This window comes from Chroicocephalus ridibundus, chromosome 1 (assembly GCF_963924245.1).
Source record: "Chroicocephalus ridibundus chromosome 1, bChrRid1.1, whole genome shotgun sequence".
Lineage (NCBI taxonomy): Eukaryota > Metazoa > Chordata > Aves > Charadriiformes > Laridae > Chroicocephalus > Chroicocephalus ridibundus.
Genome location: NC_086284.1, coordinates 83,312,316 through 83,338,498, shown reverse-complemented (window position 1 = coordinate 83,338,498; position 26,183 = coordinate 83,312,316). Strand labels below are relative to the sequence as shown.

Here is a 26,183-nt window from a genome sequence, read left to right as displayed (position 1 = left end):
GAGAATATGGATCTGGATGCTGTGCATTATCCATGCATACGCTTAATGTGACGTCTATGAATAGCCTAATTGAAAACAAATGCTTGTTGACCTGAAGATAAGCTAAGACTTTGGAGCTAAGGATTGAGGCCTTAGTAATTACTGCTTAAATGTAACTTAGTACCGTTCTTGTTAACTTCAAATAAGTGTGTGGTGTAAATACAAATCAGGTTCTTAGATTGTTTTGATAACTGTAAAGTAAAAATTATACAGTGTTATAGGATTTAATAGCAAGTACTGTATTGGCAGAAGAAACTATAGTGATTTCTGTGGTGGGCTTTTCTGCTTTTCAGGACTGATAATTAAAGTTTCATGATGTTCATAGAAGTGCATAAGGAAGCAGCTACATTAGCATCTTGGTTCGGATCAGCAGGGTGCTTTTGAAGGGGATCTCCCGACCTTCCCCACTTGTGTGCCTTGGTTCATGTCTGGGAGCAGTCCTGGAGCACGGGAACCAGTGTTTGTTCAGGTGATGCTGAACTGGGGGGATGTGCTCCTGGTGCTGCTCAGCGCCTGCAGGGTATTCGGGCCTCAGGACCAAGCTAGAGCAAGCTTGAGTGTAAACATCTGAAATTCATATGATTTGGACATCGGGTCTTCTGGAGCAGCTCCTTCGCTCTGCAGTGCGCTGCTGCCAGTGCAACATGGCAACGTAGCCATAAATCCACACGGATGCCATTGCGATTCTGAAGCTTCATAGTGTATTTGCAAGCATAGCTTATACAAATGAAGACTTTAATTTAGGACTGTAGCATCTGTGGGAATGATCACATAACCTGTAGTGCGTTTGATCCAGCGTACATGAAGTGCGAGTGGGATGACCGATAATTATGTCACTGTTACACTTTGAACTCACCATTGGTGCTGACTCACCAAAAAGCTTCAGTAGGCAAAGAGATAGTTTTAACCAGCTGAAACTTTTTTTTTCAGTGAGAAGTAAGTTAAAAGAAATCAGCCAGCTGAAAATGAATGAAAATATCTTACTGAAGGGGATTAAGTAAAAAAAAAGAAAAGGGGGGGGGGGGGAGAAAAGAAAGAGGTTTACACTTGCATTGAGTCGCAGAAATGATTCTTTTCTTCCTGCTAATATCTTTTCACCAGCCCAGAGACCTCTTCTCCCTTTCTGATATTTACATCTCTGTAGTATTTTTATGAAAACTTGTAGAAAGTTAAATAATATCTCATCCTCACTGTATGTTGCCGGGCCAAGCTGTACCCTTTAATTTTTAGACGTAGGTTAGTTTTACCTGCCCACTAATCATCCTGCTGAATTTACTCTGATTTGCAAGCTATTTTTGGTATTGTGGTATTTATAACCGATACTAAGAACTCTAAGTGTTCCAGGAACATTTTTCAAACAATTTCATTGTTTGGGATGGTCACCTTCCTGAATTAGTATTTCTTCCAGTTGGTTCCTAAATTCACATGGGTTTTCTTTTTCATCTTAGTAGCAGTTACAGGAGGAATTAAAAGCTGCTTCATGTATTTTGGCTAAAATATCAGAAAGCAATGTTATGCTTACTTTATTTTAAGAGATCCGTTGGTAACTTGAAATGTAGTTTTTTACATATGTGAAGAAAAGACTCAAAATAGCTTCGGGTGTTGCACAACCAACTGGCCCCTCAGTGGTCCGAAGCGGGAAGCTTGAAGTATGATCTGGTTTGGATATAGCCTTTTTAATCTTGGTCTAGCATCTTTAATCTTTTTTTTGTCTTGAAACATTTACCAGAAGGGATTTCCCTGAAGGGAAAGGACGTTTGCCCTGATGAGGAAACTCTGGCTGTCTTTAATCAGGGAATAGGAGAAAATGGTGAGGAACTGGGATTTGGAAGTGGCTGCCATGACCTGTGGGGTACTGTCGGGGATTCATCCGAAGAGAAGATGTGAGACTCTTCCTTGGGACCAAAAACTAATGGCAGCCAGAGCAGAGGGGATATGTGGGTCCCTGGAGGACACAACTATGAGTTGGTTTAAGCCTCTGAATCTGTAACTGATACTAAGGTCACCTCCAATTCAGATGTCAGAGTGTATTTTGGGAAAAGAAGGATTTTTTTCCCTGCCTCCAGCAGTATTTGGGGCATTGTCTTGTCTTGTGGGTTGGCTCAGCCTATGTCCAGCTTTGCTGGTGTGATAGGCAGACTTGCTGCTCGCTCTTACCATCTTAAATCCGTCGTGGAAGGATGGAGGAGACAAAGGAAACAGTTTGCAAGGGAAACTATGACACTGGTGAACCGCAGAATGCATTCTGGAGCACAGGGGGAACTGAAAGGAGAATAATAGACACTTTCCTCCAGTATTCAGTTGTAGTAATGCTAGTTGTTACTCGTAACAAAATTAAATTACAGAATAATTCAAAGCGGAATAGTGAGATTGGTTGTGACACTGTTAAAACTGTAAAAATCTCTTCTTGAGGAGGATCCAAGCACTGACATCCTCCTGTGGGCTTACTTGCATTTTGCAAGAATCCACTTCTAAAGACAGTTGCTCACCTTTCTGATTTTAAGACACGTTGCCTGATGACTCAAGCCTTCAGCCTCTCGCAGATTTTTAACAACAAAATTATGTGCCGCAAATGGACCGCATTTATTATAGTAATTGTAGTAAAGCCTACAAGTGACTTATCTTACAGGAGTAATAAGCGTGCTGCCTTCACCTAGACCGTTTGTCTGGTTTCTCTCTCTTCCCAACGGGCTCACCAGCAAGAAAAGTAGCACAGGAGCAGACCAGGTCGATGCATATCCAGATCAACTGTAATGTACTTTTTCAGTCAGGTTTGGCGAGGTGAGGACAGGTGGTGGGATTCAGGCAGTGCTCAACATGAGCGTAAGTTCTTGCCCACCAGGCTCTGTAATTTAAACGTCTCTGCTCCATAGGAGGCAGCTGCGTATTTTCTCATATTTGAAGTACTCAAAGGCAGGGCTAACTAGTTCAAAAGAATTAAATCACTCTGTAGGTGGTGTTTTCTAATTAGGCAGTTGTGAAGAATGCTTCCAACTTGATCAGATAACAAGCTACAGAAGAGGCAGTTAGCAGTAGGGGAATGGTTAAATGTCAAATTTCTGGCATCCGACTCTCAGATTTTATTCATCAGAGACGTACGCTGACCTCATGTGTGTTGGACGTTTTGCTGAAGGAATATGATTTCCGATCGCTATTGAGCCCAGTCCTTCATTCGGCTGAAATTCCCAGTGCTGGCAATGATACATGCTTACACTTTTGCAACATTTGAAAGTGCTTCTATTGCTAATCTCTAAAGAGCATATATAAATATAGGAAACGAGCACTATTTGTCGCTCAATAGTGAACACCAAGGCCAAGCTTTGATTGGGATTGATGGAATCTGAAGTGAATCCAGACGGCTTTTATCCGCTGTGCAAAGCGGCCGTGAGTTAACGCCGAAGAGCCGGGATGAGGGGAAGAGAGGAAGCGAAGAGCTCTTGTGTGTGTCACAGGCTTTTAAGTAGTTGCAGGAAGTAGATTTCAATTCAGATCAGGTCATATTTTTTACAGTGCTTGAACTCTTAATGTATTCCTGGGGCTCTCCACACACGCATGAGTATTAATGTCCTTTCTCTCGTGTACAGGAGAAAAGATGGGGGCAGATGCACGCTGAGTTTGGCAGGGCTCGCTAGGTCAGGTGCAGAGCCATGCTTGATGGCGTCTTATTAATCTGCCCGCAGATACTGGCCAGGAATAGACGTGACCTAAAGTATGGAGAAAGTGGCCACCCTGTGCATAGACAGCAGGAGGTAAAGCTTCCCTTTCATTCGATTTCTCTGCCTGTCTTTACATAGTACAACCTACCTCACTGCAGCGCAGTTACAGTTCTTGCAGTAGCACTTACAAGGATGCTGTTTAATAAAACTTCACGGGAGCGGAGGTTCAGGGTGTTTATTCAGAGAAGCACACGATCGTTCAGCTGTGATGTGGCGAAATGCTTCCCCCGTACAATGTATGCTGATTGCGCTTCTCCAAGAGGGGATTTAATCAACCAGCAATAGTCCTTCGTAAAGCTGCTGGATGGATGAGGTTTTGTGCTCACAGTGCTGAGGAAGTCTTGCCTGAGCAGTGAGGTCACACGTGGCCAAAATCAGCAACCTGTGCCTGGCAGGAAGGTTAGCCATGTAGATGAAGTTCAAGATGAGAACTGAGGATTTTGGTCTCTGTCATGTCCTGTCTTGGTGATTTTTTTTGAGCAGGGTGCTCATCTGGTCCTTTTCTATTATTTATTTTTTCTGCAGAAATGCTTCTCTTATTAAAAGAACTGTCCAGTGGAAAAACATGCCAACCTTTAGGAGATATTCAGACATGGAGGTGGTGTGATACAGAACGGCCTTTAAGTAAAAACCTTGGCCTCTGTGTGGTCAGCACTCCCCTTGAAGGCTGGTGGTTTGTGTTTTGGTTCTGTTTCCCAGATCCTTTTTGAAATTTGGAGGTGGATTTTTACATTTCTTTCAGCCTGAAGAGCGAAGTGGCGTAAATGGAGGATGATTGAGGTCACAGATATATTTAGATAGTTGGTTCTGCTTTCATTTATCTTCAGTTGCTAATCAGTTACCTTTTATACCCAAGTGTCTTTGCATGGTACTGCGAAGAAGGAGGTTTCTTCCTTGTGATGCTTGTTTATGTTTACATCAAAATAGCATTTTTGCTGGCCACAGCTCTTCAAAGCTTAATTTTTCTTTGGCATTTACATGCTAAATAAATAACACCTAAGAAAAAGTGTTTTACATGACGTGCTTACAGGGTCTTTTGAACGCTTCCTAACTTCTTTCATTTGTCTAAGTATCTCTGTCACTCACCGAGTAGCACACCCGTGCAAGGGCTGTTTGCTGCTCTTGTTCTAATGGAATACCTGTACCTGCAGCAAAAATCCAGCTGAACTCTCAGTGGCTTGGAAAATCTGTACTCAGAGTTCAAATTTCACACAATTGCTGCCTTTCTATATTTGAGAATATCGAAAGCCATTTCACTCCGTGCAGTGAAATGGCTTTTTCTTGTCTAGGGAATAAAGGAGGTGTGCGTGCATTGTATTGCTTACAAAAAGAATCTGACAGCCTTTCTGTAGCAAGCCTTGGCTGACGAATCCACGTGCTTCATGTTCGGTTTCTCTAAAGGGGTGTCAAATCTTAATGCTTGGGAGATGCCTGAGTCTCATTGGGCACAGCTGACTCAAAAAGAAAAATAAGTAATGTTTTTCGTTCTAATGATTACTATCTAAGTGTTATCGTCGGTGCACAGTTAAAAGGATTTCCGAAATACATAGTCTACTAAATCAAAAAGTGTTAGGAATTGCTAATGGGGAATTGAATATTACAATGGTACTGAAGCAGACGGCAGTGGTGTTCAGTTGCTAAAGGCAAAGTAAGTAAAGCTTGGGTTTGGTCAGGCTTCGGTGCCCTCAGGTACGCAGGAAGAGTCAGTGCTGATCATAACTACCTGTAAGATATTTCTGAAATAACCTGCTGTTATTTCATACTTGGATGCTTTACATTTTTGAAGCAGGTGAATGAGTCTTTGGAGACCATCACACAATCACAGACTGGTAGGGGTTGGCAGGGACTTCTGGAGATCATCTAGTCCAACCCCCCTGCCAGAGCAGGGTCACCTACAGCAGGTTGCACAGGAACGCGTCCAGGCGGGTTTGGAATGTCTCCAGAGACAGAGACTCCACCCCCTGTCTGGGCAGCCTGTGCCAGTGCTCTGCCACCCTCAAAGTAAAGAAGTTCCTCCTCATGTTTAGGTGGAACTTCCCATGCTCAAGTTTGTGCCCATTACCTCTTGTCCTGTCCCCAGGCACCACTGAAAAGAGCCTGGCCCCGTCCTCCTGACACCCACCCTTTAAGTATTTATAAGTGTTGATAAGGTTCCCGCTCAGTTGTCTTTTTTCCAGACTAAAAAGCTGTTTGATATTTCATCACAGAATCAGATTGTTTACTTTTAAATAACATCTTATATTTTTGTGCATTACTTTATTTGAATCTGATTATCCATCACCTCTGCTACACTGCCAGGAAAGTAGATAATCCCATGATTTTACTACTGCTATTACGCTGTGTAATTCCACTAGATTAGAGCCAGTCTTCACTGGTTTTGTTTACTGTAGATGATCAAGTTTTTTGAAATCAAGCATCTTGAATGGCTAAGTATGTCTGTAGATACCTGGTGTGTAGCACCCAAACGTTGGCCTGAGGGTCTGTATCTCCTGAAACTCACAGTTATTTTCTTTCAATGTTGATCGGGGTATAATATTTGCAAAGGTTTATGTATTCATAAAGTTGATTGCATTGTCTGGGTTGTCAGATTTGATTTGGAGACTTAAATTAGGTCGTGTTTAATGTTGATTATTTTCTCCTTCTGCCCGTCAGTTTGTAAAAGTTCCTGTTAAGCTCATCTATACGTGACTTGGCATATGGATTCAGTATCCTTGCAGGCTGAAATTCTCATTTGAGTAGATTACTGTATTTTTTCCAGTCTGGTCCTATTAATAAATATCCTGGGGCTTGCAAAGCACTTTGTTGTTTAAACACAAGCTGTGGAAAAGAATCTGAAGATAATCGTTGGAGAGATGGATTTTAAGCTTGCTTAAAAACTTATACTTTCCAGGTGGTTTCTTGAATGAGCATAGTATATAGTGCTATCTGTGTGAAAACTAAACCAAAACGAACACCGAACCCACAAACAAACTGTGTAGGAAGAAAACCTTTGGTACTTGCAGCCCAGTCCTGTTCTTGCCGAAATACGTCCCGTCTCTTGAAGCAGATGTTGAGTCCAGCTTTGTGCAGAGGCCACACCCTCTGTTTCCCTTGGCAAATTGTCTCACATTCCAGCGACCCTCTGGGCAAAACATCCTTTAATTGGTACTGTGGCCTTAAATGTTTCCTTTTTTCCTCTGTGGTAAATTGTCCGTGTCCTATATCATTGCAGGCTGTCATTAATATTTGCATACTGTGATTATGTACCCCTTTACTGTCAGCTTTGTAGCTGCACATGTCGAATGTTGGAAATATTCCCCGGTTCTCTGCAAGTTACCTTAAATAAAAGCGAGTGATTGATTTATTTTAGTGCATGGTATGGTACTGAGGAACTTGTGGCAGAACGTTGGAGATTTTGTTTGCAAGCAGAGCTCTCTATGAGTAACTGGGGAACCCCCTGATGAGCTGGTGGCTTCCTCTCCCAGATGCCTGTTTCTGTTTCTTTTCACGTGGGTGCTTTCGCACTCGGGTTCATAGCCCTTTCCAGCATCTGAGCACATCTGGACAAATGGTAGAAACAGGTGGTAGGAAAGAAAGAACACGACTTGGCTTTTTACTGGAGGGTGGATGTCTTTCAGAGTTGCAGCCGCTGAATCTACTTCTTGTGCTGTCTGCAGCGTCTTGCAAAGGTTAGGGGTAGGAGCAACGACCAGGGGGGGTTTGTTTCAACCCATGAGAAGGAAACATGAACCTCAGGAGCTATTCTTCTAGTGAGGGATGCGAGACGTTCGGGTCTTGAGAAGATGTACGTATCTTGATGACATATTTTCACTGGAGATCTGTCTGACGTACACCTGCATAGCTCTCAGCATCATTTGGTGGACAAGCAGCTCATCTTAACGCTTCTGTTCCGCTCAGCAGTTAGGAGATGACCCTTTTTAGTAGGGAGCTGCTGACCCGTGTCCTTGTAACCTCAGAGCAGGATTGCCGTGGTGCTCTGTGTCTGGGGCTGCTGTTGGAGGAACACCGGAGACTGCTGCTAGCGGGGGTGCAGCACCATGGAAGAGCTGAGCGTTGCATCCCTCGCTTCCACTTGCGGGTGATGTACAGAAGCCTTAAATTATCGAGAAGCAAATGGCAAAAGATTTCACCTACTCCCATGCGATGTCACACGAGTCAATCCTGTTCTTGGCACGTCCCGGCAGTTTTGGATTTAAAGCCACTGGGTTTTCCTGAGAAGGTTCACAGTCCCTCTTCTTCAGCAGAAAGTGAACTCCTCCTGCTCAGTTTGATGAGCTTCAGGGCACATAATTTTTTTCTTTTGGGCAAGGATTTTTGCCGGTGCATCGTTGTGGCAGGTGGCTGGTTCCGGGCTGCTTTGGTTTCATGCAGCTGGGTGAGCCCGCATTGGGTGTTCTGGCTGGAAGAAATTAAGTTGTTAGTGATGGGCTTCATTTTCAGAGGTAATGAGGAGCATCTGTACAAATTCCTTTATAAATATTTATGGCTTTTTTTTTTTTTTTAATGTCCTTGTCCTGAAATGTATTCAAGAGGTCTGATTTAGATTGATGTAAATCTGAAATTCAGTCTAAGGCCACAGGAAAACAGACTAATTAAATGCAAAGTTGAAAACTTTACTGCCCCCTTACCTGTCCTCTTCCAGAATGCATCTGCATTTTAGTCAGGATTTTCCATGCACGACTGCACAGCCCGTGTGAAGCAATGTCGAATTCTATATTTATGGAAATTTAAGATAATAACAGTGTTGTAACAGGGCGGAGTTAATCTCTGTCAGAATCACAGAGGAGAAAAGGGGTAAAAAAGAGCAGACACTGCAGTCCTTCTCTGTAATTGTACATTAGTCTGTCAAATAATTTTGTTACTAAATTTAACAAGGAGACTGTGAGTTCCTTGCATTTATTTACAGAAGAGATGCTCTTGTCCTTTCTGGTTGCTGATCAGCCGATGATTTGCCTTCTGGCTAATGATTGTTCTGGGGCAAATTCTCCCTGCTGTGAGTTCTCTGATGGAGAACAGTTGTCCCAGTACAGTCGATTCATGGCATCGGAAGTGGTCCTTGCAAATCTTTAATTATTTGATAGCGCTGTAGTCTTTGAAAGCATTCCTTGATATGAGAAATCTGGGAGTCTCCATTTATTGAGTCTTTCTGCATGAGTTTGGAGAATTTGTTTGTTGTCAGTGATGCTGAACGGAATCATATATTTTACTTCTGGAAAGGGTACGTAACGGCTAGAGAGTATTTAAATCTTTCAGTGCTGGAACAGCATTTTGGGCTATAAATTACAGTTGTCATGGTGTGCCTACTAGACTGTAAATTAGACTGAACAGGAGTCAAGATTGTGGCCCTTCCTGCAGTGGTGTGACTTTGAGTTTTCCCATAGCGTGTGTGTCACCCCATTTTGTATCGCTTTTCATTTATGCATTTTCATCATCCATTTCAAGTAATCTACTTCTGTATTTGCTTTGGTGCAGGCCTTCTCAAACCCAGGTAAGCAAGACGTATTTTTGTGCCTTTAAATATGTTACAGTGGCATTCAGGCTTCTTCTGTGAAGTGATGGGGGAACAAAATGAAACTTGGGATTCTCAAGTTTACTGTCTTTCAATGACTTCTAGGTGTGCACGGCTGAATTTGAAAAGATGCTTTTGCTAGGAGCCAGTCCTGTACATTTAGCCAGCTGAAGCCTCGGGCTGTTTCTTTTTTTTCTTTCTCACGCGGTGCTACCAATCCAAAATACCCAGTAATTGTTACGGTGCAGCAAAATTCTTTTAATGCTGTTGCAACTCCTATTTCTCTCTGCAGGGCTGAAAAAGATGAAGGGCAGTATTTCTGTCCCTAGACTAAATAGAGAGTAGTTGAAATGCACAGAGCACACATCTGATGAGTAGCAAACTGCTGGTTTTTGTTTTGTGGTTTTTTGTTTTTTTTTTTTTTCTTTTTTCTGTCTCTTGAGCATAACCCCAAAGTGTTTGGCAAGAAATATTACTGCTAGGAAGCCTTTTCAGTTATTATCTATGACTATAAATATGGTACCTGTTACCTTAACTTGCATGTAACATTAAGCAGAGTTTACTTATCTCTTACTTTTGGCTTATTTTGTACCAGTTGTTTAAATCACTTGCCCTGTATGTAGAATTCATGCCTGAAAAAGGAATTCCCAGTGGAGAAACATCATTGAATTCCTTTCCTTTACTAACATGTTCCTGAGGATGGTTTTTTGTTTATTGCTTTTTTAGAAGTTCTCTTAAATTCTATCTCTTGCAAAAAAGTGAGAAAATGAACCATTGTGAAATACAGATGCTCTGTGGATCATCCACAACACTGTCATAAAAACTCTGTGCAGAGCACATTATCAGGCCAACTGATCCTGTAGTGTTTCTGGTGGAATATTGTCACTTTTTAATTGGTTTTCTAGTCTTTACTGCATCTTTGGTGTTAAAATGAATATAATGCAATTGGCCATCGATAACTTTTTACTTCAGTGTGTGAGGTTTTGCAAATTACAACATCCCTTTCACTATAAGTCAGGAATTAGAAGGGTTTTCCACTTCTCCCAGGTTGTGTGTGTGCATGTTCATATTTATTTTGCTAACACACATTCTCCGATATAGGTTTGTTGGAGTGGAGATCTTCGTGCTGTTCTCCTTTGTTAATTACATTACATTTAACTTTGCTGGTGTCATTTTGCGAGGTGGGGCTTTGGTTTGAACCCTTCATCGCATTGCGTGTGTTAGTCTTGTGTTTGAGACACTTGTATATTTGATCTCTTATGGAACACTGTTCCTCTCTTAAAGGCTAGGCTAAGTCAAAGTTTCATTTTATACAGATGAATGTTTTGTTTACCGTATGTATTACAAAGGCTTTCTCTGAAGTTTTCTGAAATGCTGCAGTTCTGCTCACACTGAGGTCTGGAGTGAAAAAAACTTCATCTCCACTGAAGGCAGATTTCAGTCGTTGCTTCTGAAAATCCCAGCATTTGCATGCCTGCTTGAAAAGGGTGAGGATGGTTTCAGTGTTTTCAGAATTGCCTATGTGGTCTTTGTTTGAAATAAGTTTTTTTCCCATTTCCTTTCTCCATTTCCATTTATACGTGGCTTCTTTTCTGCTGCATCATTCCACGTGTGTAGCCCCCCAGCAAAAAAAAAAATCTTATGTAGTACCTCTTTCTTCCACGCAGGCATCTGAATCATCTGTGAGAAATTATGGTTAACTTGTACCTCTGAGGTTTGTTTTAGATTCTGTGAAGCTCAGGGGATTTCTGAATCTGGGTTTTTCTTTGGTAATTTTTTTTTTTTTGCAAGTAGTCAGCCAGTAACTTGCATCTTATAATGAAAAGTCAAGTTGTGGACTAATCAGGTCATTTTCCTTCCCTAGCGTGCCTTGTATACTGTTATGTCCTATATAATTATTACGGTTGAAAACATGGGATTTTGTCAAACACCTTTTATCAGTATTTTTAGTTCTCAGGAATTCTGTAATTCTCCTTTGATCAGAAGAAGTTTGAATCCTATTTCTGTTCTTGGTTCATTAAAACAGCAAGTCCTATAAATTTCCTTTAAAAATCGTTGACAATGCGTACTGCAAAACTTTGGAGTTGTTTTTGTATGAACCGATACATTGGTGTATTCTGTACTAGAGAGACTAGCATTAAAAATATGCGTTTCTTGCTTTAAAAGGCCAATGACAAACATTTATTTTCTCTCTGGCAATCAGCACACAGGTGGAGTTGAACATTTGAAAGCAAAGTGTTGATCTGAAACGTATCTTGTCATCTTAGAGCTATTTCAGTTAACTACAAATCCAAAACAGAGCGTACCCCTGTTTAAGCAACCATGCCAGATCCTTAGGGTAACCTCTGTGTTGCTCCGTCTTTTTTTTTTTTTTGAGCATGTCAGTTCCGTAGTTTTTAATAAAATCAAATTTATAAACTGATAGGAGCAGTGCTTGTACGTAGCTTGCTCTGTAAAGTGTTTAATGTGCATTCAGAGGTAATAGTGTTAGGAGTGTGTACGTATGTCCTTGGTTTTCGCAAATAACCTTGTTATGTTCTTGGTGATTCATCTTGTTTTCTGGCATGAAACTCCCCCCCACCCCCCCACCCCCCCCAGTGGTAATACTATTCAGTTTTCTGTTAACTTGGTAGAATTGATATTTATCTATTAAGGATGCAAAAGCAAGGGGGAAAAGTGGAGTTCACATTTATTCTGGGATAAGTACCTGCAGTTAACGGAGTTACCATGAGGAATTAATGTGTCTCGCTATTAATATTCTTTAATTCCGCTTGAACTGGCCTTTAGCTATCTTTGTGTATCCATTTTAAAGCAAGCCTGAATGCAACTTAAGCACGGCGACTGGAGCAAGGCAACAATAAATACTCTGACTCATCACAGTGCATATTTAGGTATTTAGACAGATATTTAAGTGCACTTTCTCAATCTGGCTCCAAATAAGCAGCTAAAGAAACAGGCATTTTTGATTGCATTGGTCCTCCAGGCAAATGAGTTGCTTTTACGTGAGCTTTCTTTGAATCTCCTCAGGGCTTCTCTGCTTGAAGCAGAAGTGGCAAAACCAAATGGCTGTGTATTTCCTGTCACCCATTATAATTATGTCTTATGATGAGGTTTCTTTGCATTTGGGATTGTCCTTTGTGTCCGTGTTGTGCTGCATGCTGTTCAGGTGGCACCAGCACTATGAGGGGTGCTTTCAGCCTCGATGATGGTTATAAATAAGCAAATCTAGTGAAGCCTGAAGGTCAGGACTGTTCCTGCCCTGGCTGCCTTGACTTGCTCTGAGCTACAGGAGGGTTCTCATTTGTTTCAAATGAGGGAAGTAACACAGTGTTTGGGTGAGCGCTCTAGATGATGGTGTAGCTGGGTGTCTTCCTGAGCTCCATCCTGCCGGTAGCAGCCTTGCTGCAAGACCACCGCCTCTTCAGCTAGTGTGAGTGTAACACTTGAAAAGAGTTCCTTGTATAGAAACTGTGCTGACACTCAAAAAAGGGCTGAAAAAAACCCCCATCCTCTTGTCTTTGGTGAATCCTGAGCCTTTTCAACTAATTACCAGTGGCTTGGTTTTCATTCGTCCTGGAGGTTGTTAGCTCTCAAAGACTTCAGCTCCAGCTTTGCTCAACATCACTGAAGAGCAAGACTTGGAGGTTGAGTTATACGTTCATATAAATCTTTCTGGCTTATAAACAACCCTGCTGACACACCCATGTAAGTGAAGGCCAAGCCAGGACACAGACCTACCTTCCCACCATGTCAGCAAGGAGCAATGCTCAAAAGAAGACGTTTCTCTAGGAAAAGAGAGACCCTTGTACAGAAACATGTCTGCTTTGTATCTTTCCCTTGTGTATATATATTACAAGGTATTAGTTACATGTTTATATGCATTTTAATGCTATGTTTGTATAGACTGTCCTTTTATTTCTTCTCTGCTGGAAGTATTTCAGTTGAGGTTATCCACAAGATTACTCAGTCACCACATTACGATTGGTCTTTAACACACGTCATTGGCATCACCACCACGCGAGAGTGGAAGAGAGCAAGGCTTGCTGGTTGGCCTTTTCAGAGTGTAACAGAAAAACTGTTTCTCTCATGCTAGAAGATGCTTAAGTGACCTTGCCAAGACCGAGTTCAGTTATCCATTTTGAAATGTTTTCTCTATGAGTATGGGCATTTCTTGTATCTTGTAAAAAAGAGAGCAGTGTGCCATGTTCTGGTGCAAGGTTAGATTTGCTGGCGTAATACCTAATTGTGAGTATGGACCGTTGTGCTATTTTCAGTGTTGGTGTTATTGAGACCTCACCTGTGAGTTTTGGACAATTATTTCTCAAAAATCCTCCTCCTTAAAAACCCCTTTCTTGTCAGTGGTAGCTTTTGTCTTTCCACAAAAATAATTTCAAATAAAAAGAAGGAAGAAAAAAAAGAAAGTTGCAGTTTTGAGAGCAGCAGAAGTAATTGCATTAGTTCTGTGAATGAATTGGGGGAAGAATTGTGGGAGAACTTGGGGAAGAATTCAAGGGCCAAGACAAATGTATTGGTAAAGCATAGGTGAACTTACAGTAATAACATTGATGAAGTTGACTTTTACTCACAGCTGTGCTTGCAGAAGGGTGCCTCTTCTACAGCACGTATGCTGGATCTGATGCATAAAAACAATTTATCCAGAAGTTTTTCAGGTTGCATAATAGTTTTGACAGCTTGCTTTCTGTTGCCTTCTTTTGATGCTTGTGCACCTCTTCCCTACTTCAGGATCAAAACTGTGCCTGACATTTGACATTGTTCTGGGGGAGAGTCTGCAACGATCCTACAGGCCACCTCTTAGTCCTGTTTTTTTATATTTGTGTCAGGAGTGTTTGCTAGTTTCCTGGCTCACTTACACTTCCCATGGATTTATACCCTCTTAAATGTATTTAAATTACTTCCTAAATGACCTCTGAAACGTGTACTTCTAGTATTAGTAAATCTATATAGGTGTAACTTGAGCACCAAGGAAAATTGTGCAATGGAAAAAAGAAAAGAAAAAGAAAGAATAGCTTTTCTTGAGTTTCTTTAAAGATCCACATGCCTCCCATTGCTTCGGTACACATTTTCCTCTCATTTGTGGTAGGCTTAGATTGTTTTTAGCACTCGCACTTTACTCTATTTCCTGAAGACTGATGCGATTTAGCGCTGCAGAGGGACCAGAGGAAATGATCTTTTGACTGAGCCTATTAATTATTGTTCCCCCGAGAATCTATTTCTTCTTCAGAAAGAATGGCAATAGCAAACAGAAAAAGTGCTCTGGAAACAAGCTAGTGCAATTATTACTCACATGTTTGGCAAATTAGGGGATTGATCCTTTTCCCAAAAGTTTCAAAGAAGCATATTCATTCTGTTTTGATGGAGCTTTTAATAAGAAAATCAGTCTTTGAGCCTGTAATTCTTCATACATGCTTGAAGCTTGAAAGTGACTTCTTTGGAAGGAAAATATTTGGAAAGTTTAGCAAAAATTCCCCTTGGCCAATATCTAGGAATGTAAGACACGGGGAACCTCCTGGGCGGGGGGTCCCTGCCCCTTTCTCTTGCACCGAGCCGTGTGTAATCCCTTACATAAACACGACAGGCTCTCTGCCTCACAGATAGTTTTTCTTCAGTTCGTTCCTTCGGCTGAAGGGCTCTTCCAGAGCTCTGTGACCGATAGTCATCTTTTCATATTGGCCTAAATTTATTCTAGGGGCAACGTGAGCTTTTAGCTTAAATTGCACTTTTGCTATCCTGGTATTTATCCAAGTTTTTCCCCTATTCATTTTGTTTTGGCTGGGGAAGGGGAGCTGGCTCTTTGCTGTGATGCACATCTTTATTCTCTGCCTCTACCTAGAAACTCTCTTTTGCACTTGTTGCTTTCTTCAGGTGGGTGGACTTCATGCGCAGTGGAAACGAGCGGCTGCCAGGGAGAGCAGCGTGACAGCAGCTCGTATCGTGGCCTGAAGTCAAAGAGAAAATGTCCTCTGTCCCGATCCCTCCCCCACCCCAACTATAAATGGAGCCTGAGCTTAACAGTTGACATCAACATCGCAGTGTTCTTCATTTAGATGAATACCGCCCTTGGTGACCTTTTCAACTCATAGCTTTTTTTTTTTTTATTTCCCATCTTTTAAATAGATGCCCTAATCAGCTTTATGCTGTAGTTCCTCAGAAGAAGCTTCCCCTCAGAGACTGGGATCTGCTGCCTCCACAGGCAGAGGAGAAGAGGGAAGCTGAGCACATCCCTAGTCTTTCTCATTCTGCTGGGCTTTCTCTTGAAGTTCGTTTTGCATGGCTCCTGGTTTTGGGGACAGAAGAGGGAGAGGTGGAGTTGGGAGACAGCAAACTGTAGATACGGGGGATGAAAAAGGAAGGAAAAGGGCAAAGTATTGATGAGAGAGAGAGAAAGGTAGAGCTGAGGAGACCCCCATTGCCGTTGTGTTTGGAAGCCAGCCTGCAGCCCGAGCAGTGATCCCCTGCAGCCACCCATCCTTGCACCAGTACCCCTGGCATGACCCAGGGGGCCAAAAGCTCCTGGCACTTGGTGTGGCAAGTGTGGAAGAAGCTCCTAGATGCCTCCCTACCACATTGAACCATAGTAAGTGAAGCAGATGTTCCTTACTCTGGGGAAAGCTTTTGCTCATGTGGACAGATTTCTTTTGGTTGCACCACTACTACTGTGACAATAACTAATTTTTTGTATGGATAGCTTAATTTGAAGGAAGCTTCCAACTTTGACATTTCCCAGAGTTAGGCATACCTTGTCAGAGGGAAAATCACACTTCTTCCTGGAACTAATACACGTATTTGACAAAGATGATTACAACTTAGAAGAAGTAAGTTCAGTCTCCTTCCTCCCCCTAATTCATTTGGTTCACTAGTGCTAGTCTTTCTGTTTTGCCAAACTTGAGAAAACAGAAAATATAAGATTAAAAAGACACAGAACAGTACATACTGTTTAAAGAAAATCTGTTGCTAACTGTAATAAAAATAATAATAACTGTAACAAAAATAAAACTGTAATAGAAATTACATACGTTTTCCATTCATATTGGCTTTATTCCTCTCTTACATGGCTACACTTATGATTTAAAATCATTATCTTTTGCTAAGCAGTGCACCGTTGTGCTCACCAGGGATATGTTGCATTTTCTGGAGGAAATGTAATTTATACTTGCAAAATTTTAAGGATGACATTACATTAAGTAAAGGCGTTTTTTTTTTGCATGTCATGAATCTGAATGGGGAAGAAGAGGAGCAGATCTATGTATGCCTCATTGTTTAAAGTGTAAGTGTGCCAGCTCTCTCCTACATCTTTTTCCCCAGGGCTGTAAAATTTTAGTAGCGCTTAGCAAGATGTTCGAAGGAAATACATGCCAATATGATTTTAAGGACAGCATAAGGCATTTTGAAGTAGTGACTCATGCAAAGTGTTAATAAATACAACTGCACTCAAATTGCTTAAAGCTGCCTCCGTTACACTACGAAGGTGAGAGGTGCTTCTGAAGTGCCCAGTCAAGATTAAATTGTTATCAAACGTGTCCATCTGTAAACGTCTGTCTAATGTAGATAACAATCTTCTGTTAGGTCAGATTGGCTAATTCTCTCACATTTTTTGGCACGAGGGGTTTAAGAAGTTTAAAAAAGCTTAGCGAAGTTTATGAAGTTTTCAATTTTTCTGTCACTAGGAGCACTTTAAAAATGGATTCTGATGAGTTCTGTATGAAATAAACAATTAATGTTGGTTGTCCTTCCCAACCTGTTCATGCAGCGCCAGAAAGGCATGGGAATGGTGAGAAAGTTATTCCAGTTATTGGTGGCCTGGAAGGCCTCGTGGTTGGTGTGGTGGAGCAAAGACCCGTGCTCTCCCCCTGGTCCTGCTCGACGTTCCCTGGGTGGGTTTAAGATGTGAGGTGCGATGGGATGGTGTTAGGAGTCTGCTGTAGAGGCCAAGTTTATCTTTGCTCTAGAAGTCCCTAATGTTTCTAGAGAAGGAAATACTACTGGGAGATACGTGTCTATGGGAAACTTTTATTTCTTAGAGAAGATGCTATTAATAATGATAGGAAGGCTATTTCTGGATGAAGTTGTCAACATATTTCTTCTCCTAATAGTCATTGAATGAAGAGATCACTCTGTTTCAGGCTTAGCTTTGGTATGTAGGAAAGACCTTGTGAAAGAGCTGACTAAGAAAACAGTCCTCAAACAAATGCTTACCATTTAATTAATTTCAAATAGAAAGGTGAACAAAATACAATCAGAAGTTACGTGGAAATAATTAAATTAACTGAAGAGATGAGGGGGAGACAAAATTTTATTTTTTATTTTTTTAAACAAAGTCCCCAAACTGTCTGAACCACACATAAAATGTCTTATTGGAGATGCAAATGGATAACTGCTTCAGAACGAAGGGCAAGCAGAGATCCTGCAATGCAGGCTGTGGCTTCGAGGTTAAAGGCTTCTGTGAAAATTGTCAAAAGTCAAGCTGAGCTCTTTACAGAGGAAACTGATGCAAATAAAAGAGGTTCTTCAGACATAAGAATGAGGACTGAAATGAAGTCACAGTGCATTGAAGGTGTAGTATACCTTAAAAAATAATCTAGATATGATCTCAAAACTAGATGTATTTTCTACCCCCACTCTCAATAGCAATGATTACATTGGAGGTGCTGTATTAAAACCAAGATAATTTGTGTAAGTGAAGGCCTGAAAAAGAGAATCTCTGATTTATGAATAAAACCTAAGTGTCTGATCTTCCTGGATACTGAGAACTGTATGACAGCCATCCCTAAGTGACCATAAGAATGCCACAAGGTCAAAAGTCGTGTGGATGTTTTCTTCCTCTGAACTTATATTGATTGTTCTTGTAAAATATATTACTTCTCCCTGCAAGTCTTGCCTTCGCTGTTCCATTAGACATCTCAAAATATCACAGGGGACTGACACATAAAATTTAAAATCTAACCTCAAGCATTTTTGACACATCAGTCATTTTGAGCTGCTCACATATGACTGGAGAATAACAAATATATTCTTTGCTGTTGAGGCAAAAATGTGACTCAAGCACCTATAGGCTGTTTGTTTGGACATCAGTTGTGTGAAAGGCTTTAGAACAAGGAAGTCATTAAAGACAAGGAATAATGATGAATGGAAGATGAGAGAAAAATGAAGCATAATTTTACCATAGCCAGATTGTGCCATAATTTGGTGATTCTCTTTGATAGTTGTTGCATTTCTGAAAAGTGTGTGTGGGGGGGTGACGGCTTTTTTTTCTTTGCTATACACAAGCCTTGTAGAATATATCAGGTGTTAGGTTTTTGGTAGAGAAAGGGAAGTGTTTATACCATTGCAAAGAGCACCGGTACAGTTTCACTGGGAATCTGAGTACGTTTCCAGTGCAGAATTAATGTCTGGAGGAATTGTAAGAAAGCATTTAAGGGAATAGAGGTACTATCATCTTGAGGACTGGAGGAGAAGAGCATCGCTTAGCCTAGCGAAAGGGAAGATGAGCAGGGCGTGATTATTCTCAATGGCTATGTCAAGGGAATAAACACAAAAGAAAGAGAATTCTCTCTGTTAAAGCACAGCGATGACAACAAATGAGTCACAAACTAGGCATAAATAAACTCAGGTTAGCAATTAGGAGGCTTCTGCTACGGAAGCAGGGTGTTTCTCAAACAACCTCTCACTCAGGTGATGCTCACCTTCCTCATCTCACGTTCTCTCATCAAGAGTGTTGGCTGGAATAGGAAATACCTGTTCTAACCAGGACTTGTGGGGTCCACAAGAAGTATCGTTTTTCATAGAACGACTACTTTAGATTAAAAAGATTGAGGAATTTGTGGTGGTTTCTGTGTGTAAGGACTATTAGCATTGTGTATATCTGTTGAAAGGCTCATATTCCACTCTGAATAAATGAAAAATAAAGCCTTGGGTATCCATGGAGACAAAATGTGCTAGAGGACATAAAACCTAAAAAGTCTTATAAGATATATTCATCTCTAGACTTCTTTATTGAATGGAATGTATTTGTGATGAGGGAGATCACTTCATAAGACACAAAATCCTACGTACCAGTTGCTCTTCTGGGCTTTAAAGTACATTAATATCATGAAGGCAGGAAATGCAGAACTTAAGCAAACAAAGATTGGTAGTCAAGTGCATTAGGAAAAGGAAGATTGAGCTTTAGTGTCACTGGGGCAGAAAAATAGCTTGTAGTTTTAGTGCAATGATTTAATCCAATTCCATTTTTTCCACTTTCCTTTTTTACCACTTGGAGGGCACTTTTAAGTTTTTATTTTGTTATTTATTTTAAGGTTTCTGCGGAGTGGAAGAAATGTCACTCGGCCATCCCTTCCCCTCTGGTAAGGAATGAGGTGGTGTTTTAGTCCCCGTGTGTATGGGGACAGAGCATGGTTTTATTCTTGTAGAGGAATAGAGAAGAGCACTGGGAAGCACTAGCAACCAAGTCCAGCAAATATGTGAGGGTTGTGTTATTTTTTTTTTTTTTTAAAGACAGAAGCTATGCAGCCTTAAAAGGACTTGTTTAAATTTTTGTGTGTGTGTGCTGAATATGTCAAGTTTGTAAGGAGACAGCTATTCTCGCATCCTTTTAAAGTGAAAATTATAGAATACTTCACATACTGTTTCTCACCAAAATGCAGATTCTATCTCTTGCTGTTTCTCACTAAATTCAGTTTTATGATTCTACTTGTAGCGTGTGGACTGTTTTCATAATTTGCTGTTTAAAAATGGGTTGGGAGGCCAGGATCTGCTGGCTTCTAACAACCTTGACACAGTGCACTCAGAAAGAACCCCCTCTCCTCCCCCTCCCCTGCAAACCTAAACAAGTCCTTTTAAGGCTATACGAGAAGGATGGCTGATAGCTAGGGATATAGGTGCTATATAAATCATTACATAAATTAATTAAATAATATGAGAAGGACTGGAGTGAAACGGCAAGCAGAAATGGCAGCAGAAATGCAAAACTCCATAAAAATTAGCTGGAGGTTTGCTGCATTTCCTGGCTTCTTTGCCTTAAAATTGTTTAAGATGGTTGGGGAGTGTATGGTATGTTCCTATTGTATGAACATAGCTGAGCTAGGGTCTCAGGGAAGTATCTGAAGAGTATTTTACAAACATTTGGTAACTGGCTTCCATGAATTGCTGAAGAATGCAGTGATGGAGGATTTTGGATTTCGGAGTATATGGTTTGCTAATGGGGAACTGAGTGGTAGAATGCTCATTTGCCTGTCGTTTTTCAGAGTGCATCCTTCACTTACAGTTATTTTGTAGCAGGCAACTCCTGTGAGCCTTCGAACAAAGTGAAAAATGTCATTTCTTCTTCCTGCGTACGTTATGGACCTGGCATTTCCCATTTCCACCTTTTGTGATTGGGTTGCATGCTACACCTGACTTTCCTTCCACCAGGCACCGTGCTTCACTAGCCATTGCTGGATTTAACGCCGCTCCTCCTCAACGTGTGGCTTCATTATGAAATGTATGTTGGATTAATGAGAATGATGTGCTTGGCTTCTCAAGCTGATACAGCAATCTTGTTTTCTTTTTCCTATTCTAAACGTTATTAATTTAGGTATTAGCATGGGTTTAATGCAGTATCACTTAGATTAGCAAAATGCTAAAATCGTTCCTAAGTCAAGTCCCGTAATGCATCCTCTCATCTGTGAAACTCCTCTGGAATGGCCTTGGCTTAGCCAAGGCTTCTCTCCAGCATTGGTAACAGGCTGTGAGCTGTGATCTGGCTATGAATAAATGTAATGCAGTAAAGTCTGTCCTGATAAAATTTTTGGCATTACTCATATGTAGAATGTTTGAAATGTATTTGATTTCTGTGTGGGGCTTGTAGCGTACCTCTGTCTGCAGGACTCTGATCCTAATCCCTTTAACATGAATGGGAGTTGTTACTTTTCTCACTGGAATCAGTTGAAAAAGTCCACGGTCTCTTTTTCCCAAATATTGCTGGTATGTCAGATACTCCAGCACTGCTTAAGCGTTCTCAGGTGTCTGTCTCATTTTACCTCTGGAAATGGCTTTATTACCAGACTTTGAATAGTGGCTCTTTAGCTGGACATCGACTTCATTTGTAATCATCATGACATGGGGGGCAGAACAACCTTTACTACTTCATTGGACTCCTCAGTATTTTATGACTAATAATTATTAACATTCCACGCCACTGTACAGACAGTACAGGATGCAGCTAAATCCAGTTGTGGATAAATGCTTGCCAAACACAAGTTTATCCTCTTGACCTCTGTTATTAAGGAACACTAGGCTGGTGGAAGGCATGAAGACTCATGGCCATCTTTTCATGTTGTCCTCTCTTTAATGTTGAGTCAACTTCCATAGCTTTCACCTCGGTGAAAGTCATGTGTCGTATTTGCCATGGAGTATGCACTTAACTAGTTCTGCACGGTTGAATCCCCCTCTGTGGGAAAATGTGGCCAGGAGATGCTGAGTTGGGACAGAGCTTTTGTAAAAAAGCAAGTGTTGTTCCCGCTTCAGTTGTTCCCGCTTCAGTCTCCGTATCAGATAGGTGCCAGTGTTTGTGGGGTTTGAACAGAGCTGCCCGTCAATAGCCTGGAGTCCAAAAGGAAGATAACACTCCACTCCAGAGGAATTTCAAGGCAGTGAGATGAACAAAAGCTCCTCGAAGGAAGAAATGGTCTGGCTTATCTTTATTGGTTTGTGACTTTAGGAAACGTCAGCTTTTATTTTGAGAATTGCTTTCTTTGATTTGCAGTAAAAGACCAGACTGTTTCCTTGGATTTCTTCCCTAGCCACACAGTTTTGGGCAACTTCACATTCAGATTTGAATCTACATTCTTTGAGTCAGCTTCATCATTGGCATGAAATAGTAAAATAAAAATCCGAGTGTGATGGATTTCTTTTAAACAGAAAGGTTTATTAGCTTATTAATTTTTTGTGTAGTTTGGTAATGAGTTACTCAGGCAAATGTTCTTGTAACATTCTTTCTTACTTTGTTTTTTGTTTGTCCCCTAAAGGAGAGCTCTTGCTTTTGGCAGCAATTTTTATTGGCCACATTTATATGGAGCACAAGTATGCAGCCAGCACGCTTTCTTATGCTGCATAATGAAAAAGTGTGTGCTATCATCTTGAAATATGAAGAAATTTGTTTTCACAATAACTTGGAATATTCTGTGGGGTGTAATTATTTATCACAATAGGTACTTTTTATTTCAACAGTGTACTAATTAGCATGTTAATACTCTTTAAAAATCCAAGATCGACAGTGAAGGTTTGAGGAAAATAGCACGATGTACTAATTCCTTTTTCTAAAAGATATTTTACTACTTATTTTCTCAGCTGGTCGGTAAACTACTGTAGATCAAAGTTTCTGTTTATCTGACAGAAGAAATTTTATGGGTTTAAAACAGTTTTTCCTTCCTCTGGGAAGGGTGGAGAATGAAAGTAATAACTCGCTTGAGCCTACTGATAAACTTCAATGAATGGCACCGTCAGCTTAAAAAACATATTTCTCTCTATGCGTTCCTGCCGGTTTTACAAGTACTATCTAATATGACTTGTACTAGGGAAAGATTAGAAGTTATCTTTTTTTTTCTTTCTCTTTATTTTTTACACAATTAGAGAATAGTTAAGATTGGAAGGGCACCTCTGGAGATCATGTAGTACAGCCGCCGGCTCAGAGCAGGGTCAGCTACAGCAGGTTGCTCAGGGCTGTGTCCAGTCGTGGTTTGGGGTACTTCCAGAGACGGAGATTCCACAGCCTGCCTGGACAACCTCTTCCAGTGTTTGACCACCCTCACAGTAAAAGTTTTTTCTTATGTTTAAGTGGAATTTCAGCCTCTGCCCACTGTCTCTTGTCCTGTCACTGCATCACAGAGAAGAGTCTGTACTTCCACCCCCATCAGTATTTCTTCATGTCGATAAGACCTTCCTAAGGCTTCTCATCTCCAGCTCTCCCTGGAGATTCTCCTATATGAGAGATTCTCCTGTCTTTTAACTATCTTTGTGGCCCTTTGCTGGAGGACTTGCCCCAGTAAGTCCCTGTCTCCATCGTAATGGGGAGCCCAGAACTGGACCCTGCATTCCAGGTTTGTCTCACCCGGGCTGAGTAGAGGGGAAGGATCCTCTCCCTTGACCTGCTGGTGACACTTTGCCTAAAGCAGCTTATACAGCTTAGAAAGCTGTTGGCTGCCTTTGCTCCAAGGGCTCATTGCTAGCTCAAGTTCAGCTTGTTGTCCACCAGAACCAGGACATTTTCTGCAAAATTGTTTTCCAGCACGGCAACCCTGCTATATTTGACTTGTATGCGGGGCAGTTCTTGCCTTACGCTCATGTCCCTAGAGGTCTAGCAGGTCTGCCATGATGTGGCCCTGACAGACAACCTTGTCATTAAGTTTGCGTACTCTTGGGCCGCATGCCTACACTGTCCTACAGGCAGCATAGGCAATCTGTGTACCCATCAACTCGTGCAGCATTTGACATCTGGTAGCTGGTTTATGGGCTTCGTGACGGCTACTTGACATAACTGCAGTGATCCGCTAGGAAGCGTGGTCCCAGGGCTGAAATCACTACTGTGCGCTCAGTTTGTGCACACAGTCTAGACAAGAACATGCAAGCTTGAGTCTGCACTAAGCTTTCTCTGTGGTGGGTACCTTAGTGTCTTACGTTACACCAAAGAGTAAGCTAGTATCCAAAAGGGTTTGACACAAGGCGAACTGGTCTTATTCCGAAAAGCCAACATAGATCTGTTGTTATCATCTAACCACGTTCCCTGAGTTTATAGATGCAAGTCTTCTCTCTTGTTAGTGTGGATCTTTCATGCCTATCAAGGGAAAAAACCCACAAACTTTTTTGTAAACCAACAAAAATTAGTAAGATTCAGGAGCAGACGTGGTACCTATAACAATGGTTAGCTTCCTATTTAAGTTGTACTGGATTGCAGCTCAACACCCTTTGTGTTTTCATGTTTATGAAATAAAGGAAGCTGGAAAGCTTTAGGCATGTTTCAGGAGCAAGAAATCCTGCATGCAGATATAAAAGACATCTTGTGAAATCTTTATCAAAAGGGAATAATGTTCTGTAACAAAAGCAAGGAAGTCAAAGATGCTCTCTAACATTTTCTTTGCAACTTTACATCATAATGCTTTTAAAAAGGCATTAAATATTTATGTGCCAGATGCAAAGATGCAATTCTGCCTTTCTAAATGCAGAAGACTGTCAAAATGGTAATCCTGTTTTTCCAGTCAACACTTTTCTTCCTCTAAGTAAGGAAAACTTATTATCCATGTGATGCCAATACATGAAAGAATTAATTGCTTTAATAGGCAAACTCTCAAAAGTTCTGAAGCCTTGAAGCCCAGCCTTGAAGAGAAAGTAAGATGTCAAAGGAACAAATCAATTCTTTCTTTTTTTTTTTTTTTAATTTAATTGTATAACCCTGTATCAGTGATGAAAACAGCTAATATTGCCTTTGTTCTTGGAGCCAAAGTACTTAAATGAATTTGAAAGTCCTATGTAAAACTTTTTTTTCCCCTTGACTTGCTGCCAGCAGGTATTTTTTTATCTCAGAGATGTACAGCATTTAAAAGGCTTAGTCATTTTTAGGCTCATAGTGGCATTGTAGTCCTGAAAAATGCATGTTGCCCTGAATTAGGAAAATTCCAAAGTAGTTACTTGTTTTGCTCCAAATGTTCACCAGACTAATGAAGAATTAAACTTGCCTTTAGCTCTTCATCAACACGCAGTCTTACACAGCAGCAACTAGATAAGTAATAGAAAAGAGAAAAAACTGAATCTATACATTAACAGTTATAAATATTCAATAACTCTCCTGGAAAATAACAGTTTGGTCCAAAAAGCAGATGGACTTTGAAATGAGAGTAAAAAAGTATTTACATTGGTGGTAAGATCCCCGTGGAAGACTGGTAGTGTCCTCTAACCACACACTGTTGTGATGAGCCATGTGTACCTGTAGTGAAGAAGAGCACCTCTGTTGCAAGAGAATAAACCAGTTCTGAAGTCCCGAAGTAGCTGAGATAAAACCATCTGGACCAACCATCTCCACTCAGTGAAAGGAAAGGGGGAAGAAGGAGAGTGCTGAGCTCTAGCAGAAGAGGGAGAATGCATTTTCTCCCTTTTGTAGGGGTCCATAACTGTGTTCCCCAGTCCATCGGAGAATCTCTTCATCGGTAGAATGAAATTAATATTAGGGATGACCTCTTAACTCTACCACCGTATCTTTACAGAAGTCTTCATACCTCTCTTTTTTCCCTGCAGTTCCCTCAATGTCTCAGTCAAGGTGACCAAGGCTGATTGCCACGTACACAAAATCCTCTTTAGTCAGGCAGCGTATGTGATTATTCTTACGCTGGATGTATTTATAACTAACAGGACCAGGCTTAGTGTATCACTATGTGAAAGGCAGGCTATTCTGGCATACATCAGTTAAATCATCCAGATGGTAGAAGCTACATCTTTGGGATTTTTTTTCAGATTCTGCGTTAGGAATTGCCTCTTCACTGGTGGTACGGAGAAGACAGGCGTGGGGCCTTTTGAGGGGTAGCATTTGGCATGTGTCTTATGTGTGGTAAATGGCCAAGTGGGTGCCGCTGTACTTGGTGTTGCCTGCCAGAGTAAGAGTAAGAGGGGTAACTTCTTGCTGAGACATTTTTGAGGTGGGAACCTGGCACAATAGAAGCCCCTTGTGAGTGTACGATGACAATATACGTTTTTGTGAGTGTAACTAACTGGAGGGTTTGAGGTGGGGTGTTGAAAAGGCAGAATGCTTTCTGCTTGTGACTTGTCACCTTGGGTGAAGAGATTGGCCCCATCTGTTGTCATTTAAGATAATTTCTATTTGTTCTTCAGACAGCATGATGTTTTCTGTCAAGTGGTATTATCATATCTACTTTTGA

The 26,183-nt window shown here is 41.1% G+C and overlaps 1 protein-coding gene across 6 annotated transcripts in view; it reads left to right on the top strand.

The window, feature by feature from the left end:
- ARHGAP6 (Rho GTPase activating protein 6) overlaps nucleotides 1-26,183 on the top strand; it is a 343,144-nt gene that overhangs the window by 173,944 nt on the left and 143,017 nt on the right. Inside the window, exon 2 of one of the 6 annotated variants that reach the window (XM_063341525.1) lies at nucleotides 3,720-3,788. The exons of the other annotated variants lie outside the window; for them this stretch is intronic. Within the exon in view, the coding sequence (XP_063197595.1) occupies nucleotides 3,720-3,788 (69 nt within the window). The remainder of the gene's footprint in view (nucleotides 1-3,719; nucleotides 3,789-26,183) is intronic. 6 annotated transcript variants of the gene reach the window in all.